The sequence below is a fragment of the Oncorhynchus clarkii genome, unplaced genomic scaffold (genome assembly GCF_045791955.1).
Source record: "Oncorhynchus clarkii lewisi isolate Uvic-CL-2024 unplaced genomic scaffold, UVic_Ocla_1.0 unplaced_contig_8391_pilon_pilon, whole genome shotgun sequence".
Classification (NCBI taxonomy): domain Eukaryota; kingdom Metazoa; phylum Chordata; class Actinopteri; order Salmoniformes; family Salmonidae; genus Oncorhynchus; species Oncorhynchus clarkii.
The window spans coordinates 123,977-136,132 of NW_027261155.1; the positions used below are offsets into that span (position 1 = coordinate 123,977).

The 12,156-nt window shown below is 48.9% G+C and overlaps 1 protein-coding gene across 2 annotated transcripts in view; it reads right to left on the minus strand.

Moving 5' to 3' along the window:
• The window catches only part of LOC139405487 (vascular endothelial growth factor receptor 3-like), a 267,475-nt gene that overhangs the window by 95,766 nt on the left and 159,553 nt on the right, over window positions 1-12,156 (minus strand). For both annotated transcript variants that reach the window (XM_071147825.1, XM_071147823.1), the window contains exons 9-11: window positions 10,958-11,136; window positions 10,257-10,419; window positions 6,300-6,435 (exon numbers count right to left, since the gene is read on the minus strand). In XM_071147825.1, coding sequence (XP_071003926.1) covers window positions 6,300-6,435; window positions 10,257-10,419; window positions 10,958-11,136 — 478 coding nt within the window. The remainder of the gene's footprint in view (window positions 1-6,299; window positions 6,436-10,256; window positions 10,420-10,957; window positions 11,137-12,156) is intronic.

Consider the following 12,156-nt stretch of genomic DNA (forward strand, 5'->3'; position numbering starts at 1 on the left):
ACGGTCCAGTTCAGGGTTAGGGGACACTAGGTGGAAACGGTCCAGTTCAGGGTTAGGGGACACTAGGTGGAAACGGTCCAGTTCAGGGTTAGGGGACACTAGGTGGAAACGGTCCAGTTCAGGGTTAGGGGACACTAGGGACACTAGGTGGAAACGGTCCAGTTCAGGGTTAGGGGACACTAGGTGGAAACGGTCCAGTTCAGGGTTAGGGGACACTAGGTGGAAACGGTCCAGTTCAGGGTTAGGGGACACTAGGTGGAAACGGTCCAGTTCAGGGTTAGGGGAAACACAGGGTTAGGACACTAGGGAAACGGTCCAGTTCAGGGTTAGGGGACACTAGGTGGAAACGGTCCAGTTCAGGGTTAGGGGACACTAGGTGGAAACGGTCCAGTTCAGGGTTAGGGGACACTAGGTGGAAACGGTCCAGTTCAGGGTTAGGGGACACTAGGTGGAAACGGTCCAGTTCAGGGTTAGGGGACACTAGGTGGAAACGGTCCAGTTCAGGGTTAGGGGACACTAGGTGGAAACGGTCCAGTTCAGGGTTAGGGGACACTAGGTGGAAACGGTCCAGTTCAGGGTTAGGGGACACTAGGTGAAAACGGTCCAGTTCAGGGTTAGGGGACACTAGGTGGAAACGGTCCAGTTCAGGGTTAGGGGACACTAGGTGGAAACGGTCCAGTTCAGGGTTAGGGGACACTAGGTGGAAACGGTCCAGTTCAGGGTTAGGGGACACTAGGTGAAACGGTCCAGTTCAGGGTTAGGGGACACTAGGTGGAAACGGTCCAGTTCAGGGTTAGGGGACACTAGGTGGAAACGGTCCAGTTCAGGGTTAGGGGACACTAGGTGGAAACGGTCCAGTTCAGGGTTAGGGGACACTAGGTGGAAACGGTCCAGTTCAGGGTTAGGGGACACTAGGTGAAACGGTCCAGTTCAGGGTTAGGGGACACTAGGTAGGGAAACGGTCCAGTTCAGGGTTAGGGGACACTAGGTGGAAACGGTCCAGTTCAGGGTTAGGGGACACTAGGTGGAAACGGTCCAGTTCAGGGTTAGGGGACACTAGGTGGAAACGGTCCAGTTCAGGGTTAGGGGACACTAGGTGGAAACGGTCCAGTTCAGGGTTAGGGGACACTAGGTGGAAACGGTCCAGTTCAGGGTTAGGGGACACTAGGTGGAAACGGTCCAGTTCAGGGTTAGGGGACACTAGGTGGAAACGGTCCAGTTCAGGGTTAGGGGACACTAGGTGGAAACGGTCCAGTTCAGGGTTAGGGGACACTAGGTGGAAACGGTCCAGTTCAGGGTTAGGGGACACTAGGTGGAAACGGTCCAGTTCAGGGTTAGGGGACACTAGGTGGAAACGGTCCAGTTCAGGGTTAGGGGACACTAGGTGGAAACGGTCCAGTTCAGGGTTAGGGGACACTAGGTGAAACGGTCCAGTTCAGGGTTAGGGGACACTAGGTGGAAACGGTCCAGTTCAGGGTTAGGGGACACTAGGTGGAAACGGTCCAGTTCAGGGTTAGGGGACACTAGGTGGAAACGGTCCAGTTCAGGGTTAGGGGACACTAGGTGGAAACGGTCCAGTTCAGGGTTAGGGGACACTAGGTGGAAACGGTCCAGTTCAGGGTTAGGGGACACTAGGTGAAACGGTCCAGTTCAGGGTTAGGGGACACTAGGTGGAAACGGTCCAGTTCAGGGTTAGGGGACACTAGGTGGAAACGGTCCAGTTCAGGGTTAGGGGACACTAGGTGGAAACGGTCCAGTTCAGGGTTAGGGGACACTAGGTGGAAACGGTCCAGTTCAGGGTTAGGGGACACTAGGTGAAACGGTCCAGTTCAGGGTTAGGGGACACTAGGTGGAAACGGTCCAGTTCAGGGTTAGGGGACACTAGGTGGAAACGGTCCAGTTCAGGGTTAGGGGACACTAGGTGGAAACGGTCCAGTTCAGGGTTAGGGGACACTAGGTGGAAACGGTCCAGTTCAGGGTTAGGGGACACTAGGTGGAAACGGTCCAGTTCAGGGTTAGGGGACACTAGGTGGAAACGGTCCAGTTCAGGGTTAGGGGACACTAGGTGGAAACGGTCCAGTTCAGGGTTAGGGGACACTAGGTGGAAACGGTCCAGTTCAGGGTTAGGGGACACTAGGTGGAAACGGTCCAGTTCAGGGTTAGGGGACACTAGGTGGAAACGGTCCAGTTCAGGGTTAGGGGACACTAGGGAAACGGTCCAGTTCAGGGTTAGGGGACACTAGGTGGAAACGGTCCAGTTCAGGGTTAGGGGACACTAGGTGGAAACGGTCCAGTTCAGGGTTAGGGGACACTAGGTGAAACGGTCCAGTTCAGGGTTAGGGGACACTAGGTGGAAACGGTCCAGTTCAGGGTTAGGGGACACTAGGTGGAAACGGTCCAGTTCAGGGTTAGGGGACACTAGGTGGAAACGGTCCAGTTCAGGGTTAGGGGACACTAGGTGGAAACGGTCCAGTTCAGGGTTAGGGGGGGACACAGGGTTAGGGGACACTAGGTGAAACGGTCCAGTTCAGGGAAACGGTCCAGTTCAGGGTTAGGGGACACTAGGTGGAAACGGTCCAGTTCAGGGTTAGGGGACACTAGGTGGAAACGGTCCAGTTCAGGGTTAGGGGACACTAGGTGAAACGGTCCAGTTCAGGGTTAGGGGACACTAGGTGGAAACGGTCCAGTTCAGGGTTAGGGGACACTAGGTGGAAACGGTCCAGTTCAGGGTTAGGGGACACTAGGTGGAAACGGTCCAGTTCAGGGTTAGGGGACACTAGGTGGAAACGGTCCAGTTCAGGGTTAGGGGACACTAGGTGGAAACGGTCCAGTTCAGGGTTAGGGGACACTAGGTGGAAACGGTCCAGTTCAGGGTTAGGGGACACTAGGTGGAAACGGTCCAGTTCAGGGTTAGGGGACACTAGGTGGAAACGGTCCAGTTCAGGGTTAGGGGACACTAGGTGGAAACGGTCCAGTTCAGGGTTAGGGGACACTAGGTGGAAACGGTCCAGTTCAGGGTTAGGGGACACTAGGTGGAAACGGTCCAGTTCAGGGTTAGGGGACACTAGGTGGAAACGGTCCAGTTCAGGGTTAGGTAGGGAAACGGTCCAGTTCAGGGTTAGGGGACACTAGGTGGAAACGGTCCAGTTCAGGGTTAGGGGACACTAGGTGGAAACGGTCCAGTTCAGGGTTAGGGGACACTAGGTGAAACGGTCCAGTTCAGGGTTAGGGGACACTAGGTGGAAACGGTCCAGTTCAGGGTTAGGGGACACTAGGTGGAAACGGTCCAGTTCAGGGTTAGGGGACACTAGGTGGAAACGGTCCAGTTCAGGGTTAGGGGACACTAGGTGGAAACGGTCCAGTTCAGGGTTAGGGGACACTAGGTGGAAACGGTCCAGTTCAGGGTTAGGGGACACTAGGTGGAAACGGTCCAGTTCAGGGTTAGGGGACACTAGGTGGAAACGGTCCAGTTCAGGGTTAGGGGACACTAGGTGGAAACGGTCCAGTTCAGGGTTAGGGGACACTAGGTGAAACGGTCCAGTTCAGGGTTAGGGGACACTAGGTGGAAACGGTCCAGTTCAGGGTTAGGGGACACTAGGTGGAAACGGTCCAGTTCTAGGGGACACTAGGGAAACGGTCCAGTTCAGGGTTAGGGGACACTAGGTGGAAACGGTCCAGTTCAGGGTTAGGGGACACTAGGTGGAAACGGTCCAGTTCAGGGTTAGGGGACACTAGGTGGAAACGGTCCAGTTCAGGGTTAGGGGACACTAGGTGGAAACGGTCCAGTTCAGGGTTAGGGGACACTAGGTGGAAACGGTCCAGTTCAGGGTTAGGGGACACTAGGTGGAAACGGTCCAGTTCAGGGTTAGGGGACACTAGGTGGAAACGGTCCAGTTCAGGGTTAGGGGACACTAGGTGAAACGGTCCAGTTCAGGGTTAGGGGACACTAGGTGGAAACGGTCCAGTTCAGGGTTAGGGGACACTAGGTGGAAACGGTCCAGTTCAGGGTTAGGGGACACTAGGTGGAAACGGTCCAGTTCAGGGTTAGGGGACACTAGGTGGAAACGGTCCAGTTCAGGGTTAGGGGACACTAGGTGGAAACGGTCCAGTTCAGGGTTAGGGGACACTAGGTGGAAACGGTCCAGTTCAGGGTTAGGGGACACTAGGTGGAAACGGTCCAGTTCAGGGTTAGGGGACACTAGGTGGAAACGGTCCAGTTCAGGGTTAGGGGACACTAGGTAGGGAAACGGTCCAGTTCAGGGTTAGGGGACACTAGGTGGAAACGGTCCAGTTCAGGGTTAGGGGACACTAGGTGGAAACGGTCCAGTTCAGGGTTAGGGGACACTAGGTGGAAACGGTCCAGTTCAGGGTTAGGGGACACTAGGTGGAAACGGTCCAGTTCAGGGTTAGGGGACACTAGGTGGAAACGGTCCAGTTCAGGGTTAGGGGACACTAGGTGGAAACGGTCCAGTTCAGGGTTAGGGGACACTAGGTGAAACGGTCCAGTTCAGGGTTAGGGGACACTAGGTGGAAACGGTCCAGTTCAGGGTTAGGGGACACTAGGTGAAACGGTCCAGTTCAGGGTTAGGGGACACTAGGTGAAACGGTCCAGTTCAGGGTTAGGGGACACTAGGTGGAAACGGTCCAGTTCAGGGTTAGGGGACACTAGGTGGAAACGGTCCAGTTCAGGGTTAGGGGACACTAGGTGGAAACGGTCCAGTTCAGGGTTAGGGGACACTAGGTGGAAACGGTCCAGTTCAGGGTTAGGGGACACTAGGTGGAAACGGTCCAGTTCAGGGTTAGGGGACACTAGGTGGAAACGGTCCAGTTCAGGGTTAGGGGACACTAGGTGGAAACGGTCCAGTTCAGGGTTAGGGGACACTAGGTGGAAACGGTCCAGTTCAGGGTTAGGGGACACTAGGTGGAAACGGTCCAGTTCAGGGTTAGGGGACACTAGGTGGAAACGGTCCAGTTCAGGGTTAGGGGACACTAGGTGAAACGGTCCAGTTCAGGGTTAGGGGACACTAGGTGGAAACGGTCCAGTTCAGGGTTAGGGGACACTAGGTGGAAACGGTCCAGTTCAGGGTTAGGGGACACTAGGTGAAACGGTCCAGTTCAGGGTTAGGGGACACTAGGTGGAAACGGTCCAGTTCAGGGTTAGGGGACACTAGGTGAAACGGTCCAGTTCAGGGTTAGGGGACACTAGGTGGAAACGGTCCAGTTCAGGGTTAGGGGACACTAGGTGGAAACGGTCCAGTTCAGGGTTAGGGGACACTAGGTGGAAACGGTCCAGTTCAGGGTTAGGGGACACTAGGTGAAAACGGTCCAGTTCAGGGTTAGGGGACACTAGGTGGAAACGGTCCAGTTCAGGGTTAGGGGACACTAGGTGGAAACGGTCCAGTTCAGGGTTAGGGGACACTAGGTGGAAACGGTCCAGTTCAGGGTTAGGGGACACTAGGTGAAACGGTCCAGTTCAGGGTTAGGGGACACTAGGTGAAACGGTCCAGTTCAGGGTTAGGGGACACTAGGTGAAACGGTCCAGTTCAGGGTTAGGGGACACTAGGTGGAAACGGTCCAGTTCAGGGTTAGGGGACACTAGGTGAAACGGTCCAGTTCAGGGTTAGGGAACACTTATATGAAGAGTCGTTCTGCCAACTGAGGAACTACCTTCCTGTTCTATCTCTGAGATACTAAAGCTTTACTAAATCTATGATTGTAAATTGGTGTACAATTCAGTTTAAAACTGCAAGTAACCTAAATAAATCTATTACTTACTAAAATCCTAATTGTAAACTTGATCAAAATGATATCAAATCAAATGTATTTATAAAGCCCTTCTTACATCAGCTGATATCTCAAAGTGCTGTACAGAAACCCAGCCTACAACCCCAAACAGCAAGCAATGCAGGTGTAGAAGCACGGTGGCTAGGAAAAACTACATAGAAAGGCCAAAACCTAGGAAGAAACCTAGAGAGGAACCAGGCTATGAGGGGTGGCCAGTACTCTTCTGGCTGTGCCGGGTGGAGATTATAAACCTAGAGAGGAACCAGGCTATGTGGAGTGGCCAGTCCTCTTCTGGCTGTGCCGGGTGGAGATTATAACAGAACATGGCCAAGATGATAGCCTACAATAATTTAATAACATGGTCATGATTCAACATTTGGATAACATAAAGATAACGTTCATATAACATTCAGATAACGTTCAGATAACGTTCAGATAACGTTCAGATAACATTCAGATAACATTTGTAGTATTGTTAAATGGTGTAAACTTTTGTTTAGGGAGTGAGAACCAACCTTCTGCCTCCCGTCCACCACTTCGACTGACGTCTCGATGTTTTCTATTTTATTAACGGTGTTCTGTGAGTCCAGGTCTTGCCAGTTCTGACAGTCTGAGACGCTGTCGCTACGCCCTTTACGATCCCTCCGACTCCTACAAAACACAAAACACAACCACATAGTCTTTCACCACGGCCCGTAGGCACCCTATTCCCTATATAGTACACTACTTTAGACCAGGGCTGGCACCCTATTCCCTATATAGTACACTACTTTAGACCAGGGGTGGCACCCTATTCCCTATATAGTACACTACTTTAGACCAGGGGTGGCACCCTATCCCCTATATAGTACACTACTTTAGACCAGGGGTGGCACCCTATCCCCTATATAGTACACTACTTTAGACCAGGGCTGGCACCCTAATCCCTATATAGTACACTACTTTAGACCAGGGGTGGCACCCTATTCCCTATATAGTACACTACTTTAGACCAGGGGTGGCACCCTATTCCCTATATAGTACACTACTTTAGACCAGGGGTGGCACCCTATTCCCTATATAGTACACTACTTTAGACCAGGGGTGGCACCCTATTCCCTATATAGTACACTACTTTAGACCAGGGGTGGCACCCTATTCCCTATATAGTGCACTACTTTAGACCAGGGGTGGCACCCTATTCCCTATATAGTGCACTACTTTAGACCAGGGGTGGCACCCTATTCCCTATATGGTACACTACTTTAGACCAGGGGTGGCACCCTATTTCCCTAGATAGTGCAATACTTTTAGGGTTGATTGATCTATCACCACATCTATATATCACCACGTCTATCTATCACCACGTCTATCTATCACCACGTCTATATATCACCACGTCTATATATCACCACATCTATATATACCACGTCTATCTATCACCACGTCTATATATCACCACGTCTATCACCACGTCTATCTATCACCACGTCTATCTATCACCACGTCTATCTATCACCACGTCTATATATCACCACATCTACAGTGCATTGCGAAAGTATTCGGCCCCCTTGAACTTTGCGACCTTTTGCCACATTTCAGGCTTCAAACATAAAGATATAAAACTGTATTTTTTTGTGAAGAATCAACAACAAGTGGGACACAATCATGAAGTGGAACGACATTTATTGGATATTTCAAACTTTTTTAACAAATCAAAAACAGAAAAATTGGGCGTGCAAAATTATTCAGCCCCTTTACTTTCAGTGCAGCAAACTCTCTCCAGAAGTTCAGTGAGGATCTCTGAATGATCCAATGTTGACCTAAATGACTAATGATGATAAATACAATCCACCTGTGTGTAATCAAGTCTCCGTATAAATGCACCTGCACTGTGATAGTCTCAGAGGTCCGTTAAAAGCGCAGAGAGCATCATGAAGAACAAGGAACACACCAGGCAGGTCCAAGATACTGTTGTGAAGAAGTTTAAAGCCGGATTTGGATACAAAAAGATTTCCCAAGCTTTAAACATCCCAAGGAGCACTGTGCAAGCGATAATATTGAAATGGAAGGAGTATCAGACCACTGCAAATCTACCAAGACCTGGCCGTCCCTCTAAACTTTCAGCTCATACAAGGAGAAGACTGATCAGAGATGCAGCCAAGAGGCCCATGATCACTCTGGATGAACTGCAGAGATCTACAGCTGAGGTGGGAGACTCTGTCCATAGGACAACAATCAGTCGTATATTGCACAAATCTGGCCTTTATGGAAGAATGGCAAGAAGAAAGCCATTTCTTAAAGATATCCATAAAAAGTGTCGTTTAAAGTTTGCCACAAGCCACCTGGGAGACACACCAAACATGTGGAAGAAGGTGCTCTGGTCAGATGAAACCAAAATTGAACTTTTTGGCAACAATGCAAAACGTTATGTTTGGCGTAAAAGCAACACAGCTGAACACACCATCCCCACTGTCAAACATGGTGGTGGCAGCATCATGGTTTGGGCCTGCTTTTCTTCAGCAGGGACAGGGAAGATGGTTAAAATTGATGGGAAGATGGATGGAGCCAAATACAGGACCGTTCTGGAAGAAAACCTGATGGAGTCTGCAAAAGACCTGAGACTGGGACGGAGATTTGTCTTCCAACAAGACAATGATCCAAAACATAAAGCAAAATCTACAATGGAATGGTTCAAAAATAAACATATCCAGGTGTTAGAATGGCCAAGTCAAAGTCCAGACCTGAATCCAATCAAGAATCTGTGGAAAGAACTGAAAACTGCTGTTCACAAATGCTCTCCATCCAACCTCACTGAGCTCGAGCTGTTTTGCAAGGAGGAATGGGAAAAAATGTCAGTCTCTCGATGTGCAAAACTGATAGAGACATACCCCAAGCGACTTACAGCTGTAATCGCAGCAAAAGGTGGCACTACAAAGTATTAACTCAAGGGGGCCGAATACTTTCGCAAGGCACTGTATATATACCACGTCTATATATCACCACGTCTATCACCACGTCTATCTATCACCACGTCTATCTATCACCACGTCTATATATCACCACGTCTATATATCACCACATCTATATATACCACGTCTATCTATCACCACGTCTATATATCACCACGTCTATCTATCACCACGTCTATCTATCACCACGTCTATATATCACCACGTCTATCTATCACCACGTCTATCTATCACCACGTCTATATATCACCACGTCTATCACCATGTCTATCACCACGTCTATCTATCACCACGTCTATCTATCACCACGTCTATCTATCACCACGTCTATATATCACCACGTCTATCACCACATCTATATATCACCACGTCTATCTATCACCACTTCTATCACCACATCTATATATCACCATGTCTATCTATCACCACGTCTATCACCACATCTATATATCACCACGTCTATCTATCACCACCTCTATATATCACCACGTCTATCACCACGTCTATCACCACATCTATATATCACCATGTCTATCTTTCACCACGTCTATCACCACGTCTATCACCATATCTATCTATCACCACGTCTATATATCACCACATCTATATATCACCACGTCTATATATCACCACGTCTATATATCACCACATCTATATATCACCACGTCTATCACCACGTCTATATATCACCACATCTATATATCACCACGTCTATATATCACCACGTCTATATATCACCACATCTATCACCACGTCTATCACCATGTCTATCTATCACCACTTCTATTTCAATGGGTACTGCTCACACCCCTCTTGTTGGCGGAGAGAAAGTAAAGCTTAGTGTGTGTGTGACAGGGTCAGAGGATGTGTGTGTGTGATGCTCCCATCCATACATCCTGTTGTTAGTCCAAACATCACTCCTCTCCTCACACACACCTAGAAATACCTCTCTCTCTCTCTCTCACACACACACACACACACACACACACACACACACACACACACACACACACACACACACACACACACACACACACACACACACACACACACACACACACACACACCTAGAAATACCTCTCTCTCTCTCTCTCTTTTTCTCTGCTTTCTCTCTCTCTCTCTCTTTTTCTCTGCTTTCTCTCTCTCTCTCTTTTTCTCTGCTTTCTCTCTCTCTCTCTCTCTTTTTCTCTGCTTTCTCTCTCTCTCTCTTTCTCTGCTTTCTCTCTCTCTCACACACACACACACACACACACACACACACACACACACACACACACACACACACACACACACACACACACACACACACAGGGTTGTATGTAATTCTCTCAGTCTGGGTTGTGTGTAATTCTCTCAGTCTGGGTTGTGTGTAATTATTTCAGGCTGGGTTGTGTGTAATTCTCTCAGGCTGGGTTGTGTGTAATTATTTCAGGCTGGGTTGTGTGTAATTATTTCAGGCTGGGTTGTGTGTAATTATTTCAGGCTGGGTTGCGTGTACTGTATATACAGGTGTGTTCTTACATGCGGTGGGTGCTGTTGAGGCCACAGGGGCTCCATCTCCTCCACTGCCAGGTGATGTTGGGGGCGGGACGTCCGTACCCTGTACAGGTGAGGGTCTGGCTGCTTCCACGGCGATATGGGCTAGATGGTGCCGCTATTTCCTTCTCATGGATCTGAGGGGGAACTGAGGGGGGGGGGTAAAGCGACGAGGAGAGGGGAGAATGGTGGGGAGGAAGGGGAATGAAGGGGAAGGTAGAGTGACGAGGAGAGGGGAGAATGATGGGGAGGAAGGGGAGTGAAGGGGAAGGTAGAGTGACGAGGGAGACTCTAATCAATGTATCAGACTTCAAATAAATACAGCACCAGTCAAAAGTATGGACACACCTTCTCATTCAACAGTTTTTCTACATTGTAGAATAATAGTAAAGACATCAAAACTATTAAATAACACAACTACACCGCTGAGAGTGTGAGTTCAACTACACAGCTGAGAATGTGTGTTCAACTACACCGCTGAGAGTGTTGGTGATGGTTACCGTTGACGATGAGTGTGATGGTTATTGGTGATGGTTACCGTTGACGATGAGTGTGATGGTTATGGTGATGGTTACCGTTGACGATGAGTGTGATGTTTTGGTGATGGTTACCGTTGACGATGAGGGTGATGGTTGTGGTGATGGTTACCGTTGACAATGAGTGTGATGGTTAAAGGTGATAGTTACCGTTGACGATGAGTGTGATGGTGATTCTCCTCTCCAGCAAGGCCGCGGTGTTCTTGAGGAGGACGGTGTAGTTCCCAGCATCCTCAGGGTGAACGTCTCTGATCTCTAAGTTATAGTGCTGATGGAGACGCATCCTGTTGAACTCTGGACGACGGCTGATCAACTTATCACCTTTATACCTGAGAGAACATCCAAACAAAAAGGAATACAAAGTTGAAATATATTTCGGAAAATGTTGTAGCAAAAGTATTATTAAATACATACACCAGAAACAGGGTACACTTTGGGACTTGTCAGATCGATATCAGCAAGGTAAAATAGCTAACTGCAGCAAAATAGCTTGCTAGCTGATTGGCTAAACACAGAATGTCAGCAACAAACCTAGTTCTGAAAGAGGAATTAAGAGGGTGTCCTAGCAACAAACCTAGTTCTGAAAGAGGAATTTAGAGGGCGTCCTAGCAACAAACCTAGTTCTGAAAGAGGAATTTAGAGGGCGTCCTAGCAACAAACCTAGTTCTGAAAGAGGAATTTAGAGGGCGTCCTAGCAACAAACCTAGTTCTGAAAGAGGAATTTAGAGGGCGTCCTAGCGACAAACCTAGATCTGAAAGTGGAATTTAGAGGGCGTCCTAGCAACAAACCTAGTTCTGAAAGAGGAATTAGAGGGTGTCCTAGCAACAAACCTAGTTCTGAAAGAGGAATTAGAGAGTGTCCTAGCGACAAACCTAGATCTGAAAGTGGAATTTATAGGGCGTCCTAGCAACAAACCTAGTTCTGAAAGAGGAATTAGAGGGTGTCCTAGCGACAAACCTAGTTCAACATTATAAAGATTAAGTCTATGGGGGCGCTATTTCAATATTGGATAAAAAAAACGTGCCCGTTTTAAGCGCAATATTTTGTCACGAAAAGATGCTCGACTATGCATATAATTGACAGCTTTGGAAAGAAAACAGTCTGACGTTTCCAACACTGCAAAGATATTATCTGTGAGTGCCACAGAACTCATGCTACAGGCGAAACCAAGATGAAACTTCAAGCAGGAAATGAGCAGAATTTCTGAGGCTCTGTTTTCCATTGTCTCCTTATATGGCTGTGAATGCAGCAGGAACGAGCCTGCCCTTTCTGTCGTTTCTTCAAGATGTCTGCAGCATTGTGACGTATTTGTAGGCATATCATTGGAAGATTGGCCATAAGAGACTAC